Source organism: Haliotis asinina, chromosome 5 (assembly GCF_037392515.1).
Source record: "Haliotis asinina isolate JCU_RB_2024 chromosome 5, JCU_Hal_asi_v2, whole genome shotgun sequence".
NCBI classification, from domain to species: domain Eukaryota; kingdom Metazoa; phylum Mollusca; class Gastropoda; order Lepetellida; family Haliotidae; genus Haliotis; species Haliotis asinina.
This window is the reverse complement of record NC_090284.1, coordinates 2,652,490-2,675,996: the sequence shown is the minus strand read 5'-3', so window position 1 is coordinate 2,675,996 and position 23,507 is coordinate 2,652,490. Positions and strand designations below refer to the sequence as shown.

General features: G+C 39.4%; 1 protein-coding gene across 2 annotated transcripts in view; it reads right to left on the bottom strand.

Moving 5' to 3' along the window:
- The window catches only part of LOC137285352 (nuclear receptor subfamily 1 group D member 1-like), a 70,948-nt gene that overhangs the window by 42,810 nt on the left and 4,631 nt on the right, over positions 1 to 23,507 (bottom strand). For both annotated transcript variants that reach the window (XR_010956966.1, XM_067817728.1), the window contains exons 2-4: positions 18,355 to 18,501; positions 17,459 to 17,926; positions 8,452 to 8,595 (exon numbers count right to left, since the gene is read on the bottom strand). Coding sequence is in view for 1 of the 2 variants with exons in the window: in XM_067817728.1 (XP_067673829.1) it covers positions 8,452 to 8,595; positions 17,459 to 17,926; positions 18,355 to 18,501 (759 nt within the window). In the remaining variant the exon portion in view is untranslated. The remainder of the gene's footprint in view (positions 1 to 8,451; positions 8,596 to 17,458; positions 17,927 to 18,354; positions 18,502 to 23,507) is intronic.

Sequence of the window (23,507 nt, the reverse complement as noted above, 5' to 3'; positions counted from 1 at the left end):
AACACCATACCTCCCACAAAGCATCTGCTAATGAAACCATTTCATTCGATACTAAAATTCTTAAAGACCACTCGGATCATGAACAATTAAATCTGATGAAATCTGAAAAATATGTTTTCTGTGCCAGCTTTATCCATGAGAGAGTGAAGGAATACTTTAAGTCTAGAGAGTGAGGTGCAAGTGAGGATAAAGAGTTCACAAAATGTGTCCACTAACTATAACAAATATAACCTTGGTAAGGCGGACACCTTTCTCTGCTGCCCATTATGTAAAACTTTGTCCTCTGATTCAATGCACAGGAAATCATTGGGTGATAGGTTTCTTATGAGAATTTAATAACATATGGCCGCCCATCCCATACACATCTATCCCTGGATGGCTGATGTTACATGAGAAGATTGATCTTGAAAATCCTACAAGCTCACCTGGGCTCAAGTTTACTGTAGCTAGAAACTGGCCTTCTTCCAGTATGCAGCATATATCTTGTGTATTGCCCATGGTGTTTCATGTGTTTTGTCCGTGGTGTGTATCTTGTGTATTGTCCATGATGCATATCTTGTGTATTGTCCATGGTGTATATGTTGTGTATTGTCCACGGTGCATATTTTGTGTATTGTCCACGGTGTACATCTGTTGTATTGTCCATGGTGTATATCTTGTATATTGTCCATGGTGTGTAACTTGTGTATTGTCCATGGTATGTATCTTGTGAATTGTCCATAATGTATATCTTGTGTAATGTCCATGGTGTGTATCTTGTGAATTGCCCATGGTGTGTATCTTGTGGATTGTCCATGGTGTGTCTCTTGTGTATTGTCCATGGTGTATATCTTGTGTATTGTCTATGGTGTGTATCTTGTGTATTGCCCATGGTGTATATGGTGTGTATTGTCCATGGTGTATAGCTTCTGTATTGTCCATGGTGTGTATCTTGTGCATTGTCCAAAGTGCATATGTTGTGTATTGTCCATGGTGTGTATCTTGTGCATTGTCCATGGTGTGTATCTTGTGTATTGTCCATGGTGTGTATCTTGTGTATTGTCCATGGTATGCATCTTGTGAATTGGCCATAGTGTATAACTTGTTTAATGTCCATGGTGTGTGTCTTGTGTATTGTAAATGGTGTGTATCTTGTGTATTGTCCATGATATGTATCTTGTGAATTGTCCATGGTGTATAGCTTGTGTAATGTCCATATTCTTTTTATCACCAGTGGTGTATATGCAGTATAATGCAGTATATTGCATGTGTCTTGTCCACAGCATGTATTGCTCATGATCATTTCCACCTGTCCATGTAGTGTAGCTATATTTGCCACGTCTGGCTTAACATATGGCGAACATCAGCAGTTAGTCTTGAATGTTATTCTGTCACCCACCAGCACATAATTCAATCAGACATGATTTTCACACACAACCTGTTGACTGTCTCAATTACAGCAATGTGTAGGTGGCAGTTCTCATGTAACACTGTATATGTATTGCTTGAGTACAGTCTTTAGCAGTCTTCACAAGAACACCTAGGTCACCACAGAAACAGGATGTTTGCATTACATAGAGTTCAAATGTCAGACAACACAAAGTCTGTTATCATAGCTGTTGCCATAACCTCTGTCACTATCGAACAAGGTCAAGGATTGATTACCCCAGTCTCCATGGTGACTGGTTTAATGTCTTGATCAACAATCAACTTCCACAATACACATAGGGTAACCAGGTAGACAATAGGTTAGTGTCACACATTGTACCTGATGTTAATGTTACACACTGCCCAACAATGAAGTTACACAATGATTATGTGAGTCACCAAGGTGACCAAATGTTTGAGTTAAACACTGTCCATCAATGAAAGTACACAATGATTACCTGAGTCACCATGGCGACTAGATGTTTGTGATACACACTGCCTAACAAGGAAGTTAACAAGAAAGAAGATACACAATGATTATCTCTGATTCACCATGGTGACCAGATTTTTGAGTTAAACACTGTCCATCAACGATAATCTGAGTCACCATGGTGATCAGGTGTTTGAGTTACATGATTATTTGGGTGTTGACCATGTTGACCAGATGTAAGTGTTATATACTGTACAACAATGAAGTTACGCAAAGATTATCTGAGTCACCATGGTGACCAGATGTTAATCCATAACCCTGTCCAACAATGAAGTTACACAATGATTATGTGAGTCACCAAGGTGACCAAATGTTTGAGTTAAACACTGTCCATCAATGAAAGTACACAATGATTACCTGAGTCACCATGGTGACCAGATGTATATGTTGAATATTGCCCAACAATGAAGCTACACAATGATTATCTGAGTCACCATGGTGACCAGATGGTAGTCTATAACCCTGCCTAACAGTGAAGTTACGCAATGATTATCTGAGTCACCATAGTGACCAGATGTTAGTTTATAACACTGCCCAACACAGAAGTTACACAACGATAATCTGGGTCACCACGTTGATCAGAAATTTGCACTAAAGACTGCCAAACACTGAAGTTATACAATGATCATCTGAGTCACCATGGTGACCAGATGCAAAGTTACACAATGATAATCTCGGTCACCATGGTGACCAGATGTAAGTGTTATACACAGTACAACAATGAAGATACACAATGATTATCTCTGAGTCACCATGGTGACCAGATGTTTGAGTTAAACACTGCCCTACAGTGAAAGTACACAATGACTATCAGAGTCACCATAGTGACTAGATGTAAGTGTTATACACTGCCCAACAATGATGCTACATAATGATTACCCTGGTCACCATGGTGACCAGATGTTAGCGTGATACACTGCCCCACAATGCCCCAAGTTACATATTGGGATGAGACACTGTCCAACTGCAGACCCTGACGTTGTGCAATGGTTTTCTAGGTCAACATAGAGATGCATCATAGTGATGCAACACACTTGTGTTACCATGAGTCTGATTCTGAAATGTTGATACTAAATAAACACCTACAAGAGTCACAAACAGTACTGATGTAAAAATACAAAATACCATACATTTACACGCATCAGGAAAGATACTGATATTCAGTAGGGTCCAGACACAATAAGTCAAACATACTCTCATAAAGATAGCCAACAATATAGTTCATGCATCAAAATGTTGTGTCTCCAGAAGAGGATCTTAATATGGGTCAAATATTCCCTGTGTCTTATGGGTCCTTTCTGTTTTCCTGTGTAATCTAATCAAGGGACTCCAATACAGCTCAATTTCTCACAATGTTGAGTGAGTATGGTCTCGCATCACTTCTGGTAACACTTCGTCTATATTTCAGCAAATCATTATGAAGGACACCAGACAGGATCTTCTGATGAGAATCAAACCAGACCCTGTGGCATGACAGGTGCTTGCTCTACCCACAAGCCTACCCTGCTATACACAAGGGTCTCCAGTAGGACCTCTTCTGTTTCAACAATAACCACTGTTTGATGGAAGAAATGTCTACACCAGTGAGGATTAACTTATGTACAAATTGTGACACTTTATGATTCTAATGCACCAATATCAGCCCTTTATATTGGTCATGGTGACTAATCAACATGAAGATCAGTAACTGAAGCCTTCTCATGAAAAATACAATATTCAAACAATATTTACCAGTCAGATTCCAGTGAGTTAGACTGTGTATGTCTGTATCATAAAATTGAAATCACAATGCAGCCAACGTATGGGAAGATTATGTTAAAACTCAAATCTATGGAAAAATTTCCTACACAGATGCAAGTAACAAGGACATGACTTGGTTCCTCCAGGGATACTCAGTAAAACCTGTACATTCACATTTTCTATCACTACAGCTCAAAAAACATCTACAAAGTCATATCTTTTTTATGTTTCCAGATAACAGAAGAATACTGATTTATTTAAAGGTCACATGCAACCAAAAAATCAAACATAATTAAAACACATTTATCACTTATTCATGACATATAATATACATTGCTTCTTTTAAAAAAACAAATAAACAAAATTATAAGTGTACAATCGCGATTCAAAAGTGCAATATTTTGTACTTGGGCTTACTTCCCCTGAAACGAAGCCCTCGGGAGACCGAACCCAGTCATAGCGGGTGGATATGCACTCAAGTGTAACGACGGCTTCCGATTGGCTGTTTCATTTGCTGATATGCTGAAGGTTCATTGTGTGTACAGAAAGATGATCTGTTTGATGGGCATTTTAGAAGTATAGCCAGTCACCAGAAAGTAAGATTCTTTATGGATAACAACTTCTTTTTGTGTACTTGATGCATCATTTCACTATGGATTCATATACTGTTGTCAAATAAAATCATATACACTTAAAGAAGTCGTTATCCATGAAGAATGTATATAGAGATGTTGGGTTTTGAAAACACATGTTCTCTGAATTTGCGTTCGATCCAATCAAAAATCATGTCAGTAGAGATGGGAAACTACTGCGTGGCTGGAATCTGTTATTCGTCCAAGTACAAAGCAGGACTTGAAACTGACAAGAGTTTGCACCAGTTCCGTCAGATCCAGTCATCCGAAAAAAATGAATGTAGTTTGTTTGCAACCCACAGACATAAAAACATGTCATGTGTATCACACGTGCCTAATTACATCATGTGGCAGACACGGGACTCGGGTGCACCACTCATAAATCAACTTATTTTCTTTATGTCGTATAGTCTGATAGGTGTTAAGTTCAATTTGCACGTGGTCAATGATTGAAGCTGTGTATTGCATGTTGTCTTTAGCAGACAGGAAGACAGACATATAGGTGTGAATAAACCAGACAGTGAGCTTTCTCTGTGACAGAGACTGCTTACCACAATCAACAAGTTGTTTTACGCAACGAGCAGATTATTTACTTGTTTGTGTACACAACCAAGATTAGACTACCGCTAACGACCTCAGACGTTGGGCATGCATACTGTTTCAAGCTCCGTGAACCTATTCACTGCGCATGCGTTATGGACGCAGCGCAGCTGTTGAAACCAGTTTTCCCCCCAGCGCTGGGGGGAATTTAGTGAAACGTTTGAACTCCGATTTCGCGGGCTTTTTTTTCATCTCGATTTTTTTCAACTTTATAGGTTGAATTGGCATTTTTTATGATTTGTTTCGGTAAGTGCATACCAATAGGTACCAGAATCTGCAAAGTTTTGTTTTACGTTGCATGTGACCTTTAAGTGGACATATAAAAGGGGGCCACATTCTGGTACCAGGTAATAATAACAGATATGATGCCCAAAAAGACCTGGCGCTGCAGTGGTTCCTGAGGATGGTGTTCTTCATGTTGAAGATTTCTTGTTTTTACTGTTTGTCCAACAAAGAGCCACATCCACACTGACATGAAAAATTTGATGTACCGTATTCGTACTTGAATTAAACTAATGAGGAGGGGTGGTTCACCAGTCATCAATGTGTGGATGTACATGTTCTGCTTCCACAGCATACAGTGTGTGTCTTCTTCCAGAAGATATGACAGGCTGCAATGAAGCTCATGTCACACAGCTCAGCATGGCTCGCACAGTGTTAGGAAAAGTTACAAATTGTAATTCCAATAATGTCAGGGTCACTTATATAAAGTTTGTTCGACTTGAGATTACAAAGTGTGAAGCAACAACCTTCACACCATGTGTATCCCTAATGACGCAACAGCAGACATGGCTGACACATGAATACTTCAGCAGACGGGAGCTCGGGATAGGTACTCATTTCTTGGAGTGATGGAGAACATCAGTGTCTTGTGACATCTATCAAGTTCAGTCAATAAAATTCTGATACTCTGGCTGTACATTAAGAAGTATTTGTATTTAATATATGAAGACACTTTGATGTTTTTCTCTTTATCATCAAAAATGATTACTACAGTAATGTACAGTGTAACAATAATCAGTATCCTGAGTGTGTTTCAGTTCAGCTAACGAGGATCACTGTGACAAAACAGAAACAATGTCATATTCGTCTGAATATATAACGCAATTTAACTGCAAAGCCTCATGTGGAAGCCAGTTTTAGTTAATACATGAACAGCATGAAATGATATAATATTTCTGCTGTTTGCCCCATGTGTTCTAATGTACCCAGGTCATATACTGAAACAAAGTCCATGAGTCAGCCAGATCTATTCTCTACCCTCAACATACTGTAAATTGATACTGTGATACTGGTGAAAACAGTAAATAAACTTTTGTTTTCAGTTAATTGCTAGCACATGACTGTGACCTTCATGTCAGTCTGTCATGGATGTCACAGGGTATATGTGACTCTTTGTGAGCCTCATCTACTGGGAGTGAACCGTGACGACACGGAAGAGAAAGTCAGGTAGAGATTGCACTACCGTCACATTATACAACATATGTCCAACTTGTGTAAGTGGGTGACTGTTTATTACAGAACTATAATGATACACTACTTTTTTCATATGACCAAAATAACAGATCTATGAGTTGTATGGAAGATTTGGTAGTTCTTCTGCTTCTTTTGCGTGATACACAAATGTGAGAGATTTATGATCTGTCTGAGTGAATTAATATACGAACACCATCTGTTTCATGTCCTTGTTATCTGTGTCATCAACAAGTCCTGAATGAAGTGATCAATAATTCAACATCATGTGTTTCACACAGCTCATTCAAACATTTTCAGTGACAACCTGATACAGCATTTCTCCTACAGACCTTGTCATCAGATTTAAGAGTAACAAACTGAACAACAAGGGACAGATATTTGATGAGAAAATCTTGAGTTCCAGCCTCTGTGACAAGTGGAGCAATGTGTTAATGCTTCCGCCCACACAGCTGTACAGACACAATGGTCTACATCCCAGTGTCAGCCAGTATCTGTAGTCGTGAGGCAGCGAAACTAGGCCACGTGTCGCAGACAAGCAAGTCATATGGACGGCTGTAATAGCATTATATGTAGCATGTACCAGGTACGATACAAGCACTACACTGGGTGTGGAAGACATGAGACCAGGTATGATGCAAACACTGGACCAGGTGTGATATACCACACTAGACCAGGTATGGTACAAACAGTAGACCAGGTATGGTACAAACAGTAAACCAGGTAAAGTACAAACACTAGGCCGGGTATGATACAAACACTAGATCAGGTTTGATATAACACACGAGACCGGTATGGTACAAACAACAGAGACGGTATGATATAAACACCAGACCAGGTATGGCACAAACATTAGACCAGGTATGATATAAACACTAGACCAAGCAGGACATAACACACTAGATGTGGTATGATACAAACACTAGACTGGCCATGGAACACTGGACCTAGTATGGTACAAATACTAGACCTGCTATGATACAAACACAAGACCAGATGTGGAACATATTAGACCAAGTGTAGGAAAAATTAGACATGGTTTGATACAAACACTAGACCAGGTATGAAGGTGAGTTTGGTTTTACGACACTCTTAGCAATACTCCAGCAATATCACAGCAGGGACACCAGAAATGGGCTTCACACAGTGTATTTATTTGGGGAATAAATACCAAGGTCTTTGGGCTAAACCAGTTGGTGTTACTTTTGTTGAAAACTACACCCATGTTTGTCTGTTTCTGTCGCTGGTTTTACACTAAGCAGAGAAGCCTGGCAAGTTCACACAGTAAAAGATCGAAGGTACATCAGGTCATTACAAATTAAGCCAGATGTATGAAAACATAGAAGGATGATATCTGACTGGAGTTGATGAACTGATGGTAAGCTAGGGGTATTTAATAGCCTTGGTCATGGTTGATGGATGGTTCAAGTCTTTTGATGTGCTTGGCTTCTTGGAGTTTCTGATTTTGAAGTCTTTGAGCTTGTTAGGAATGGCTTTGACTTTATCCCACTGAATGCTGTCATCAGGATTGTCACTGATATGGACAGATAGGACTTATTTGTTGTCAGATGAAATAAAAATGCAGTTGCTACCAATCGACGTCTGTGTTGTATTTCCTCGAGCATTCTTTGTATTTGTTCAATTGCCATTTGCAATGTTTAGATCTACAAACTATTTGTCAAAAAAAGGTCAATTCAATTAATATTTTGTCTCTGCCCCTCTACATTAGCAGCCAGGTATAACAAACACACTAGAAGAGGTATGACACATACATACACACATTATCAGATAACTACATACTTGACGTGATTTGTGCATACTAAACCAGGTATGATGTATGCTAGAGCAGAATTGTAGACAGCAAATTCACTATGATATAAGGCCCCTGAAGATCTGGGTTAGAACTTATCTTCAGTAACCTATGATTGTCGTGCAAGGTGACTAATGGGATTGGGCGGTCAGACTCACTGACTTGGTTGACACATTTACCCCAATTGTTTAGATAGATGTACATGTTGATCACTGGATTGTCTGGTCCACACTTGATTATTTACACACTAGACAAGTACCCACATATTAGACCTGGGGTCAAGGAAACCTGATACTGACCTGGACTGGGAATCGATGGGCTGGACACATTCACAGGTAGATAGCCATTTCCAGAATTTGGACGATCACTTTCACCGGGAACTTTGGAATCATCATAGTCTGAAGTGACTGAGAGTTTGGAATTTCTGTATTCTTGTGTCCAAGCTGAAATAAGTAAACAATAAATGTGAGGCCAATAGTAGATATGGATCATGTATGGTAGGTATGGGTTGTGTATGGTAGATATGAGTAGTGTTTGATATATATCTGTGGTGTTTGGTTAACATGGATGGTGTTTGGTTGACATGAATGGTGTATGGTTGTGTTTGGTTGACATGCGTGGTGTTGGTTGACATGGATGGTGTGTGGTTGACATGGATGGTGTGTGGTTGACATGGATGGTGTGTAGTAGATGTAGGTTGTGTTTGGTTGACATGGATGGTTTATGGTTGACATGGATGGTGTATTGGTGACATGGATGGTGTATGGTTGACATAGATGGTGTATGGTTGACATGGATGGTGTGTGGTAGATGTAGGTTGTGTTTGGTTGACACGGATGGTTTATGGTTGACATGGATGGTGTGTAGTAGATGTAGGTTGTGTTTGGTTGACATGGATGGTTTATGGTTGACATGGATGGTGTATTGGTGACATGGATGGTTTATGGTTGACATGGATGGTGTATGGTTGACATGGATGGTGTGTGGTAGATGTAGGTTGTGTTTGGTTGACACGGATGGTTTATGGTTGACATGGATGGTGTATGGTTGACATGGATGGTGTATGGTTGACATGGATGGTGTGTGGTAGATGTAGGTTGTGTTTGGTTGACATGGATGGTGTATGGTTGACATGGATGGTGTATGGTTGACATGGATGGTGTGTGGTAGATGTAGGTTGTGTTTGGTTGACATGGATGGTTTATGGTTGACATGGATGGTGTGTAGTAGATGTAGGTTGTGTTTGGTTGACATGGATGGTGTATGGTTGACATGGATGGTGTATGGTTGACATGGATGGTGTATGGTTGACATAGATGGTGTGTGGTTGACATGGATGGTGTGTGGTAGATGTAGGTTGTGTTTGGTTGACATGGATGGTTTATGGTTGACATGGATGGTGTATGGTTGACATGGATGGTGTATGGTTGACATGGATGGTGTATGGTTGACATGGATGGTGTGTGGTAGATGTAGGTTGTGTTTGGTTGACATGGATGGTTTATGGTTGACATGGATGGTGTGTAGTAGATGTAGGTTGTGTTTGGTTGACATGGATGGTTTATGGTTGACATGGATGGTGTATGGTTGACATGGATGGTGTGTGGTAGATGTAGGTTGTGTTTGGTTGACACGGATGGTTTATGGTTGACATGGATGGTGTTTGGTTGACATGGATGGTGTATGGTTGACATGGATGGTGTGTGGTTGACATGGGTGGTGTTTGGTTCACATGGATGGTGTATGGTAGATGTAGGCAGTGTGTGCAAGTAGTATGGTTAATATGTGGTGCATATGGGTTGAGTGTGGTAGGTATGGGTTGTGTGTGGTAGGTATGGGTTGTGTGTGGTAGCTACGGGTGGTGTGTGGTAGCTATGGGTTGTTCAGGGTAGCTATGGGTTTTCTGTGGGAGCTACAGGTTGTTTATGGTAGTAATGGGTGGTTTGTGGTAGCTATGGATCCTTTGTTGTAGCTATGGATGGTTTGTGGTAGCTATGGGTGGTTTGTAGTCGCTATTGGTAGCAATGGGTGGTTTGTGGTAGCTGTGGGTGGTTTGTGGTCGCTATTGGTAGGTATGGGTGGTTTGTGGTAGGTATGGGTGGTTTGTGGTAGGTATGGGTTGTGTGTGGCAGCTATGGGTTGTGTATGGTAGATATGGATGGTGTATAGCGTATACAGGAGCTGTGTGAGGAGATGCAGGTAGACAAAGTCTCCAATGACCACTGAGAATTCAAAGACTAACCTAACAAGCCATAACGTAGGTGTACAACAGTCAGTCTGCAGGCATGCAATAATGATCCTCTTAAATCTTTCTCTCTTGTTGGCATCAAAGGCATTTCTACTTCTTCCCATCAGTAGTATTTCAAACAAAACAATATTTGAGCTGAGTGGCTGCAGGGAAATAAGGAATCTGGAATAATCAGTTCATAACCATTACCACAGAACACATGCAGTGTAATCTCAACATCTCTGACATATACATGAAGCAAGTGGTCCTGCTGGAGTGAGTGAGTGAGTTGGTCTGGGCTCTGTGCTGTATGTCATATGGGTGGTTGAGTAGATAGATGCAAAGATGGCTGAGTGATTGGGATTGTGAGTGGGTGATTGAGCTGAATGGTAAGTTAGTACGTAGTTGAGTGGGAGGGTGGATGGGTGGTTGAGAGGATGGGTGAGTGGATGGTTGAGAGGATGGGTGAGTCAGTGGGTGGTTGAGTGGATCGGTGGGTTGGTGAGTAGTTGAGTGGATGGGGGTTGAGTGGATGGGTGGGTGGTTGAGTGGATGAGTGGGTGGATGTTAAGAGGATGGGTTGGTAAGTAGTTGAGTGGATGGGTGGTTGTGTGGATTGGTAAGTGAGTGGATGGGTGGCTGGATGGTTGAGAGGATGGGTGAAGATGGTTGAGGAGAGGATGGGTGAAGATGGTTGAGAGGGTGGTTAAGTGGGTGGATTGTTGAGAGGATAGGTGAGTGAGAGGTTGAGAGGATGGGGAATGGATGGTTGAGTGGATGTGTGGGTGGTTGAGAGGATGGGTGAGTCAGTGGGTGGTTGAGTGGATGAGTGGGTGGTTGTTAAGGGGATGGGTTGGTAGGTAGTTGAGTGGATGTGTGGGTGGTTGAGTGGATGGGTGAGTCAGTGGGTGGTTGAGTGGATGAGTGGGTGGTTGTTAAGGGGATGGGTTGGTAGGTAGTTGAGTGGATGGGTGGGTGGTTGAGAGGATAGGTGAGTGGGTGGGTGGGTGGTTGAGTGGATTGGTTTAAGTGTGGGTTGGGTTAAGTGACAGGTGAGAGGATGAGAAAGTGCATCGAAGATTGAGTATATGGCATGTTGAGTAGGCAGACAAGTGTGTGAATGGAAGGGCTGGTGAGTGGGTGGGTAGTTGAGTTTGATTGTTGCTGATGGTCTTACAGCTGGAACTTGTGAGATATATTAAAACCACTGTCTGTAGGATGATAACCACATGCCCCAAAAAGTACTTCCTGCTACCTGACAATGTCCTTTCATCTTTTCAACTTCCCTTTCTACATAGCTTATCCCAAATCTGTGTTGAGACGTCCATGAACAATATATGTACACCACCATCCTGCTGCAATAATCCCTTAAACATAATTGTTTGTAAATACACTTCACAGATTTATTGACAAACTGGGATCTGGTTTTCAGTAATACTTGGAAATAAAGTGTTGCCAGCAATCCTATAGGCCTCAGAAGCTTGCTCGCTGTAATTTGTACCTAACATAAGTCTGTGTACCATGTTAAAACAAAATTAAGTGACTATGTTTTTGCAACATGCCAGACTTTCTGAAACTTTGTATATGAATTGGCTCACCTACAAATAGAAAAACATAGGCATGAAAAAAATATGCAGTTTTTCCCATTCTGCCAACCAGAAACATGTACTGCTAAAAGAGGACCTACAAAAAACTTGTGTCCTATCACAACATAAATGAATTATAAAAAGCACCAAATTTAAAGACTCCAGGCCAGTGATTATTTTCGAACACTGGTTCCAGTATCTTTTTCCCCACAGTATTTGGTAACAATAACGGACAGCAAAAGAAAATTCTTTAAGCAAGCAACATAAGAGTGACATTAATATAAAGTTTTGAACCGCTCAGTTGTACTTAGTCAGGGGGAAGGAAAGTTCCATGACCTATATTACAGCAAGTTCAAGTTCACAAGTCATTAATTGTTTCATTCCCAATCAATCAGTTTTTTGAGGTAACTGCATGATATAAATATAAATCATTTCACAAGAAATTCTAAATGGTGATAACTATTACAGTTAGTTGTGAGAAAACATCTATTTATACTGCCTTGATTCCCTTCTGCCATGTTAATAAAAACACGTTCGGCAGATGTGAACAAGCTGGACACATTAAAGAAAAGCTAATGAAGTATTATGATTGATTTTTTTTCATTGACTTAATTTTGTAAATATCTCTAAAATATGGTGATAAGTGTTCACTAGTGTAACTTTCAGGAGAATTCAGTGTTATCATATGGAGAGCTCATCTGCAAGCTATCTGGACTGAAAAAGCAACATAAGAGACAGACGTCTTCAAGTTAGGGCGGTGTTAATCTTGGGATTATTTGTTTGGGGTCTGAATAGACATTCCATGACAGTTACCAAATTAGGACGAATCAAATTGCTGAAATGACATATACAAATTACAAGCTGGCAACCTTTCAGACTACTTTTTAAACATACAATATATGGTATATTTAGGATGACACTATCTCAGTAAAGTACAAATCCTAGTAACTTTTGGGGCAGAGATCTGGGTCAGCAATCTGACCCCAACAGCCAACACAGCATCCACAAATGGAAGCCTGACAAACAATATTCTACATCAGACACTGTACCCCCTGACAAGTTGAAATTGGCATGGCTCCAACAGCCAAAACTATGAGGTCAAATGCAGCATATATTAATTTGATATGCCAGTGATTACTCTTTCTCAGTATTTTCTAGAAATACAGCTTCAGAGGTCGAATCTCCCACTCTCATACAAAGCCAGTAACATGTAAAATATTTTGAAAAAGTTCTCAAATGACAATTTGAAAACTTGACAAACACTTTCTGGAAATGTAATGAATGACAGAACTGTCCATGGGCATCTCTTCTGTTCACAGTACCACCTTGGTGACAAATAGACAATGAGATTGATGGGATCATTCCTACAGACCAAAGGTGAACATGTTCGCAATACCCCATTTTAACCTTTTCCAGCTTGCATGATTACAAGTCACTTTCCCATACTGGTATGTAATGCTTTTCTTCATCACATGAAAGGCTGCTGAGATGCGTATTGCTAGCAAACCAAAACCTAGTAAGCACAGTCAAATTCAGAACTTGTCATCCAACAAAAAGGACAACAACCTGGACCAATATGATTCAGACCATGTGTAAAGTACATGTAAGATGATGAGACATTCAGATATCAGAAGGGTCAACTAGACACATTGCTCTGAGCATGGTGAGGCATGTTTGTTGTGGACATAATCACACAAATTCTTGGAGAACTAGGAGATGAATCCAATAATGTTTTTTTGTGTAGGTTAAAAACAACAGAATCTCTGCAGCTGTCACACAGCTAACTGACGACACACTTTTATTGCCCAGACTTACTTAGTGAAGGCAACAAAACATGGTCTAATATCACATGATTGGTGATGACAACAAAACATGGTCTAATATCACTTGATTGGTGATGACAACAAAACATGGTCTAATATCACTTGATTGGTGGAGACAACAAAACATGGTCTAATATCACTTGACTGGTGATGACAACAAAACATGGTCTAATATGACTTGATTGGTGGAGACAACAAAACATGGTCTAATATGACTTGACTGGTGATGACAACAAAACATGGTCTAATATCACATGATTGGTGATGACAACAAAACATGGTCTAATATGACTTGACTGGTGATGACAACAAAACATGGTCTAATATGACTTGACTGGTGATGACAACAAAACATGGTCTAATATCACATGATTGGTGATGACAACAAAACATGGTCTAATATCACTTGATTGGTGATGACAACAAAACATGGTCTAATATCACTTGATTGGTGGAGACAACAAAACATGGTCTAATATCACTTGACTGGTGATGACAACAAAACATGGTCTAATATGACTTGACTGGTGGAGACAACAAAACATGGTCTAATATGACTTGACTGGTGATGACAACAAAACATGGTCTAATATGACTTGATTGGTGGAAACAACAAAACATGGTCTAATATGACTTGACTGGTGATGACAACAAAACATGGTCTAATATCACTTGATTGGAGAAGACAACATAACATAGTGTAATATCACTTGATTGTGAAGACCAAAAAACATGGTCTAATATCATTTGATTGGAGAAGACAACAAAAGGTCAAGGATGACCACCTTCCTATTTCTTTATCCCTTGATTCAGATATTGCAGACTAAGCAACACACACACTCTGACCCTTTGGAGGTTATTCTGGATGCAGACTGTCATCCACAGGAAAACATCTGATTTTAGTATATGTGGAACAAAACCAAACTAACATACACCTCCATTTGGTTGCGAGTTTTAAATACAACAACATAACAAGTTTCAAAAACAAACTGACATGTTTGGTGTAGTGACAAGTAATTTCTTTTCTTCTCCACAGAAATGAGAGAAGTATGTAGATGTCGTGGGGATGGTTATGCTCAAAACTGCACAGGAAGAGGGCAGGTAATGTGATCAGTGAGCCATGAGGTGGACTGCCATCTCCCATACTGTAAGAATGGACTACTTGGTACTTGTCCATGGCTGCTAAATGCCACTAAATCATTACACAGAGGAAATTCTTCATTCTTCCCATCATGTAAAAAGAAAATATAATGTTTCAACACAACAAACATTATATGTGTCAGACTTCACACAACAATGGCCACAGGACACAAAATATCCAAGTTCTGGCATGGCAAGTTCTGCAGATCTAAACCCAACTGAACATCTGGGGGGTGTTCTTGATCAACAATCACGTGAGCAACAGACAAAGAAGTTTCAACAGCTTTCACAAGCACAGGCAAAGGAGGAAGATTGGGTGAACATTCCCCAGGCCACAACTCGTAATGGTTGGTTCCACAGGGCAACGATGCTGAGACAAGCTACTAAGAACAAACAACATTCACTTTAACATTTGATTGTTTCATGTGTGCCATTACGAGTTTGGTCAGCGACAATAATTTGTGTGAAATTTGAACAATTTATTAGGGTTTCTTCTGCTTTTGCAAAGTACATTCCAAAGTTAATATTATGTCACTTTTAGCAATACAGTCAGGCCGCGTTAGTCCGGACCCTGACAATCCGATTCCCGCGATATCCGAACAATAGCTAGCTGTAACCAATCTTGTTTACTATGTAAACTCATTACCTGTTGATTCAGTAATCCGGTGCTTCACTCTCCGTATCCGAACGTTAATCAGCGGTAACAGATTAGCTAATTACACATAGTTTTGCTTCATTAATCCGGCGGTACATCAAAAAGGTTGGGATAATCCCTTCACACCATGAGCCCCATTCAGTGGTAATTGTTAAGTGACACTTGCGAGTTGAAGATGTCGTTAGTTTGTGATTTTGATCAATTAGTAGGTCTCACTTTTGGTTAGTTGGAGTAATACCTGTCATGCTTACTTCCTGTATAAAACACTGATCGTGTCAAAATGAGATCACCTGACGCTTGTCAGTCATAATGGTAAGTCCCGCCCCTAGGCGTAAAAGATGTGAAATTACTGCAGCACAAAAAAAATAAAATAAAAGAGAAAACCCTTAAGCCAATTTTGATCTTATGTGTAAACATTTTGGTCAAGAATTCGGACAGTCTATCGGCAAGAGCACAATTTCGGACATCGGATATGTTTTGTGATTGGCTATGATCATTTGACAGACAGATGCAATCACGTGGTTGACACGTGATCTTACTTCGTAACAATGCTGCCAGTCACAAGTATGCCAGTGTCAAACTGACCAACGTGAAAGTTGATTTCTTGCCCCCAAACACCACATCGCACATTCAGCCAACTTGTATACGTTCGTATGTTTTTGTATTGCCATGTCAAATGGAAGTAACCCTACTGTAGTTGTGTTCATGAAAGTTCGTTTCAGTAGTCCGTACGTTTCACTATCCGAACGTTTTTGATGAAAAACAGAAGTGTTCGGATTAATGCGGCCTGACTGTATTTTAGCAATATCTCAGCAGGGGACACTGGGAATGGGCAGCCCCCCTCTGGGACAACAGAGAGACTTAAAGCAGGAACATTTCTGTGAATGGCTGTAATCATATATCACCTGCATCACAATAAATGACATGACGTCATGACAGTCAGGTGTTCCTGAACAAAACAAAGTGAGTCAAATGTACATGTGATGTTTCTCTGTCACCCCATGCAGTAATCACTCAGGGTTACCTGACTTCTTTGAGTGACATCTCCGAAGTTGGGAGGTACAACACAGAACAAACTTTATGGTTAACGAAATAAGAAGCTGCAATCCAAAAAGATTTTTCTATACTGTACCATCCAACAGTAAGGTGTTTCACTCCTTAAAGATTGGATGACTAGACATATGGGGGTCGCTTAGCTCAAAGTCAACAAATAATACAAATATTGTGTCTGTCAGCTTGACATGTAAATGTCAAGGGGAACAGTTTGTTTCCTTGATCACCCATCATCAAAACAAGTCATACATGATTCACCATGTTCACCAGCATGACTTAATAACATGATTTTGAAACATATCATAAGAGTAAAGAAACAGTGCAGCTATCTGAAAAGACACTGTACTGAGCACACATTCAAAGATGCTGAATTTTGTAAACTAAAAATGTTCTTATGAATAACATTATACTGAAACTTCACTCATGAAATGAAATGACATAATAGTCGTTTACCACAACGTAATCCCAGAGAATCCTTTCATTGCCATGAAACTGAGGTGTTGGCATGATGAAAGATTGTAGTTCAGGAACAACAACACCATCATCATCACTTTAGTTGACACTGATTCATGCTCTTCTGCAAAACCAAGACTACTAAATTCAGCGGATGACAAGCCTGACTCTACTGTTTGAATTCCCCATAGTACTGTTAGATTCTTAACAGTGAACTTGTTGTCAATGCTTATTCTTATTGCCTTTTGGGACAGAATAAAACTGACTGGAAGTCCAAAGAAAGTAAACATTCAAAGTGTGGTATCCAGTAGCCCCCAGCATGAGACTCACACAACAAATATGAAAGGCTGTCAACATATACAAACTGACCTTGAGGTGACCTTGGTGTGGAGTTGATGAGAGGTCTGTCTCCTATGTCATGATGCGGTGACTGCAGCGGACTCTGGTCATCTTGCTGATTCATCTCGGGTCGGTCCACCCTGCTAACGGCTTTCTTCCACACAATGCCATCATGTGCCTCCATGTCCCCCATACTGCCATGCATTTGCTTCTTCCACAACACACTATTCTGAGGCTGCGTGTCTGACACGCTACTGTCAACATCCCCAACGCTTTTCTTCCATATCACATGTCCTTTTCGTGGATCGCCTGCATTTTGGTCAAGGGAATTAACTGCAGATTTCCATATTTCTGCTTCATCTTGATGTGTATCTGAAGAGTTGCTGTTCTCAACACTGCTGGCCAAGGCTTTCTTCCAGGCCACAGCATCCTGGTGTCTGACCTGCATCACTTCCGTGCCACCATTGCCCCCAGCCTTCTTCCACATCACCACCGGATCTGAAAACACAAAACACACTTGCGTGAACTATCACAAAAATGGAAGTACTCATCATAGATGCTTGAGTAAAGACTAGTCTGGATAAAGGAGAAAACTTTCATTGTTTCCTTCAAGGAAGCTGGAAGACAGCTACCAAGTGTTAGAAAGTTCTGCTAAAAACAGTCTACAACAATTTTATTTATTGCAAAGGATGAAAATACATATCTTTTGGCCAGCAGACAAAAAGGTTCAGGAACAGATTGAAGCTATTCACATATTCCATATGATGTTGACCTCAGTAGTTTCTTTCCTGTGATATTTGACTTTTGAGAAAAAAAATGACATTTGTATGAAAATAATTTGTCCGTTACATGGAACTTTAAGGAAATTATAAGATTTTGCAGTTTCTTGCAGCAACAACCAAAATCCTGATCTGTTGAGTACTTACCTTGAAGTGACCTTGATGTGGAATTGTGGTGTGGTCTGTCCCCAACGTCGTGATGTGGTGACACAAGTTGGTTGTGGCTGTCTTGCTGTTGTCTCAAATCAACCTTGCTGCTGTCCACGTTACTCACTTCCTTTTTCCATATCAACACTGTAACAAGAGTAACTCAGTAAGTATTGTAAGGACTGGAAACATTGAATCAGCAACTGGACAGAGGGGCTGGCGAAACAGATAATCTGAAATACCATCACTGGGAGGAGGTATCAATGATAATCGTCATGAAAATTGAGTCATTAATGGTATGGTTCTTGCACTCTCAAGTGAAATAAAGTGTTGAGCTACAAATGACACACATAATACAGAGGCATTATATCTTAATTCAGACGATGCTCCTAGAGACATTCAGGGCACAGTTTATGTTGGTAATCCATGGGTCGATCCATAGATTTGGAAACCCCTGAACCCCCCATCCCCTGGATCTGCCCATGTAATCCAGGAATAAATGTATCATGAGATGAGAAATAGCTTGATATCTTATGAGCTGAAGTGAGACAAGTGAAAATATCAATTTGCTGAAACTACTTCATCGCTCAACAAAGTTTTCTGTCCAGTTTCATATAAATGGCAACGTAAACATATGCATTTTTGTCAGCAAGCTTGAGCAAAAAAATCACCACTGATCAGCTGAAATGGTCTGTGCACCCAGACTGAGTTCGTGTGTTGCATTGAGTCCACAAACTTCTGACAGTTTTACCTTGGGTCAAAACACTTGAGTCACATGCTGGCAGTGTTCAGTACTGATATAAACAAATGACTATTTCACAGAATTGGCAGAGGTAATTAACTGTATTTATGCCTATTCACCAATAGTTGATTATATTCTCCTTCAGTCTATCTGCCACATTTCTTTTTTTGTGGCTCTTAATTACCAACTTTTCAGGTTTATGCTAAGAAAAAGAAGGATCTTTGATGGATCTTATTATTACAAGTACAGATCTCATTCAATGATAAATATCATAATTCTTTAGAAGATGGCAAATCCCCCAAGCTTCCACAAAATTTGAAAGCAAAAATCACTTGACAGTCCAACTTGAAGAGAGAATTTCTGTCTAACCTGTCTGTAAAAGAGTAGCTAATGAACTATCAAAACAATAACATGACATTGGGATTTGTACTTTCTACTTCTATGTCAGGTCTGCATCAATATCAAATACCAAAGTCAAAGTTAAAAATACAGATTTTGACAAATCCCTAATTGCAAAACACAGCATTTGGCAACCTGGGTTTTGTTTATGCAGTTTCATGAAAGAATACATGGTATTTATTCGACTACTTCGAGATATGGTCCTGACAAACAGAAAACTATGAACAGAGTCAAAATCAGACTTGTTGACATGGAAACAGGAAACTGATTTTCTAGAAATTCCTAAATACCAAAAGGAAGGCACCACGTCAGCCCCTGGTTAACATGTGTACCCAGTTTAGGTGATAAATGTCGTATGAAATTTTATTTGTAGTACTCCCGAATGAAATCCATCCCCAACTCTTTTGAATTTAAGTCCAAATTGTTTGCAAGGAAACTGAGAAAAGTAAAAATGCCAAAAATCGGCAAGTAGCAAAAGACACCACTTTGCTATCTACTAAAAAAGTCTGCCAAGCTGAATTATATTGAGCGGTTTTTCAGTTATGCTCCGGAAACCAAATACATACAGACAGATGGGCGGACAGATATATCAGGCATTGACTGTATACCCTCACATGCTACGCTGGGTTCGGATACAAAGATAGCAAGTGATACAGACATGTCTCAAGTCTTATTATACTGAACTCAGAAGTGAACACTTTAGATTACAGTTATGAGAATTTGGATTTCGCTACTGAAATTTCCTCGGATTAATATGGTTCAATTTAAGCAAAGAGAATAATAAGCACCACATTTCATGTGTCTCGTAATACAATATGATGTATCATCTCATGACATAAATGTCATGTTTTCACTCATGAAAATATCACATTATTCACATCACTCTCTGACACAATACCTATGAAGGTCCGGGGTAGAATAGGCCTTCAGAATCCCATGATTGCCATAATGGCAAGAATGCTTGTCAAAAGAGGTGACTAACAGGATCAGGTGGTCAGGCTTGTTGGCTTGGTTGACACATGCCACTGGTCTCCAATTGCGCAGATTGATGCTCATGCTGTTGCTCAGATTGTCTGGTCCAGACTCAGTTGTTTACAGACCGCCGCCATATTGTTGGAATATTGCTGAGTGCAGCATAAACCTAAACTCACTCACTCACTCACTCACTCACTATGAGAGAAAGTTGACAAACATCACATTTCACTTGACACATGAAACATCCTCTATTTCCTTTTTCTGTTTTGCTGTTTTGTTCAAATATTTACTTATATATATTGATGAAAAGCCAGCCCTGGTCCTCAGTGGGACAAACTTCATCCCATGGTTATTTTCAGGTGACCTTGACCTTATAGAGGAAACAGAGATGTGTTAACAATCACAGTAAAAGTATGCATTTGCATCCAAGCATCCACATAAATCCACACACCATTAAGCATTAGACCGAGCATTCATAACACACTACAATGGTGAAAACAATGGCAACCCTTGATAATCATGACATTGAGCTACAGCAATTCATCATGTTGAAAAACAGCAATTAGTTTGAAGCCGTGCTCATGTTCATCATGTCTGAAGGGAAATACGTGTTGCTAAGCGCTGGTACATGTTGCTAATTAATGGTACATATTGTATGAGGAATGGTACATGCTGCATAAAGAATGGTATGTGTTTTCTACAGACAGATTTATTTAGTTTTATCATTTTCAAACACTTTTTTGGGGTATGCAAACAACGGTCCAGATTGAGTGAAGACTGGCAATGCCTTATCTCGTGGTGTCTACATATGAAAAGGATCTCTCTGACTGCAAGGTGCCAAGAAGAAAGATTGTGTTGATATTAAAAATATTAAAATCAATGCCTTTCTTTATCATACATTAAAATAATTCCTTCTCCTTCACTATTGAGAGAAACGTGAACCAAACAATCAATAATATTGTACTGACCTCCATACATTCAATATAGTTTGCATCCATGAACTAAGATCCGACAGAGAGTTGGTAAAAGTTAGGACTCAATATAGAAGAATACACCAGATGCCAAAGTTTATTTCGATATTGCTTGACAATCTGCAGTGAATTTGAATTGATTATGTTTTTCTGTTACAAAATTTTATTGTGGCTAATTTGTACACAATTACCAAGAGACCATTATGATGAAGGAGAGGCCTGACGATGCACAAGTTCAACAAACATGTTGCTGAAGAAGATTTCTAACTTCTGTCTCGCAGAGTTGGTCAGCAAATAGACTTACGATAAGCATGGGATGTTGATGACAGTGAGTTCTATCACACATTTTCATGTAACTAGAATCACTTTGTCTTATTCATTTCATTACTTTATGACCTACTGCATTAGCACTTTTAATATTTGACTTGTACATGGAAAAGGTGCATTATAACTTCACATTTATTATATTATCATTGTTATTATCTCCCCATTTAGCAGCTGTGTACAGAGTAAACCAACTATATATGTTTCAGTCATTAAAAAACACATTGACATTTAACCCCTACATATGCCTTGGACCTAACTATACAACAAAAAATATAAAAAATACCCTCCTGCCTCATAGTTTTTAAAATTTTGAATGAAAATCTTATAAGATATTTATTGTGACTGTAAGGAATTATTTCCCAAGATGTCTATGAAAATGAAATATGAAGAATATATAGGAAGATAATACTTGCAATATTCATGGTATTCTATTTTCAACTACTTAATGACATCATCATGACTTCAACAAGCGGGTGTTGTTGCTAAGATACCGAGGGGGTGAGAGAATTCTCTTAAGGCATCAATAATTTCAGTGGTTAATAACATTCTCATCTCATATCATTGCCAGACAAAGCAGGTTTTTCATTCAGCTAGCCACATTTGCTCAAATCCTGAGTGAGGAAAAGAATTATGACTACAATCAATGGTAAAAATGGTCTTATTTCATGCCTTACACATATGAAATAACATATATAACATTCTTATCCTCCAGTCGTGATGATAACGCCTTCTGTTTTACAAGCTAGTAATTGTGTGAGTGTCACACCGACCTCAGATCGAAGAGACAAAGGCTAAGCCTGTTGGCCTCTTGCCTACACTGCAGGAAGGGTATTGTGTATGTACTTGTCCCAGCTGACCCGTTAATATTTCATGGAATAACACAGACATCGGATATGACTAAACTTCAAAAAGTGAAATTTATTTATCTTTGCTTGGTTTATCAATAACCAAAACCAGACCATGATGTTTGACAATAGTGGAGACATCGATCCCGGTGATATTAAAAAGAATATGGGAGTTAATTATTTGATGTTAGACGAGCATCGGCACTAAGGTGACATAAACCCTTGTTGCAAATTATCAAACTTAAAAAGTAACAAGAGTGAAGGTCATAATTTAAGATGAAGTAACTACAAAAAAAACATGACCAGTCAACCTCTCTTGATATCTTGTCCTTTAGTTGTTAAAATGCACAGACACTTTAAAGACTCACTTTGACCTTACATGAATGTCGTAGTGTATGAAATATATAAAAATAGTGATAAAGAATTTGGTTATTGAAAAACATTCAACGGAAGTCTAGAAAGTCTACGAAACAAATCCAGTGAATGGTTCTTGAGATGCCTTTCTGACAATCTTAACATGCAGCTTAACATGCTGAAATCTTCAAAGTAACGCCAAGACCTTGAAAATTAAGTGAAGGTCACCCAAACTGACTGAGCCCTGCACCTTCCACAGATATAGTTTGGTGTTGCATATGATGAAAATCCAGTAAACGGTTCTTGAGATATTTCACTGGCAAGGGTAAAAATTTAAAGTCCCCTTGTGACCTTAATATGAAGGTCAAGGTCACCAAACCTGAATGAGACCTTTCTTATATTGTGACAAACCTTGGTACCAAATATGAAAAGAATCTAGTCAACAATTCTTTAAAATTTCCAATTCATAAGTACAGATGGACAGAACCTAATACCATATCCCCCACTTTGCACTAAACATGTGGCAAGGGAATAATGACA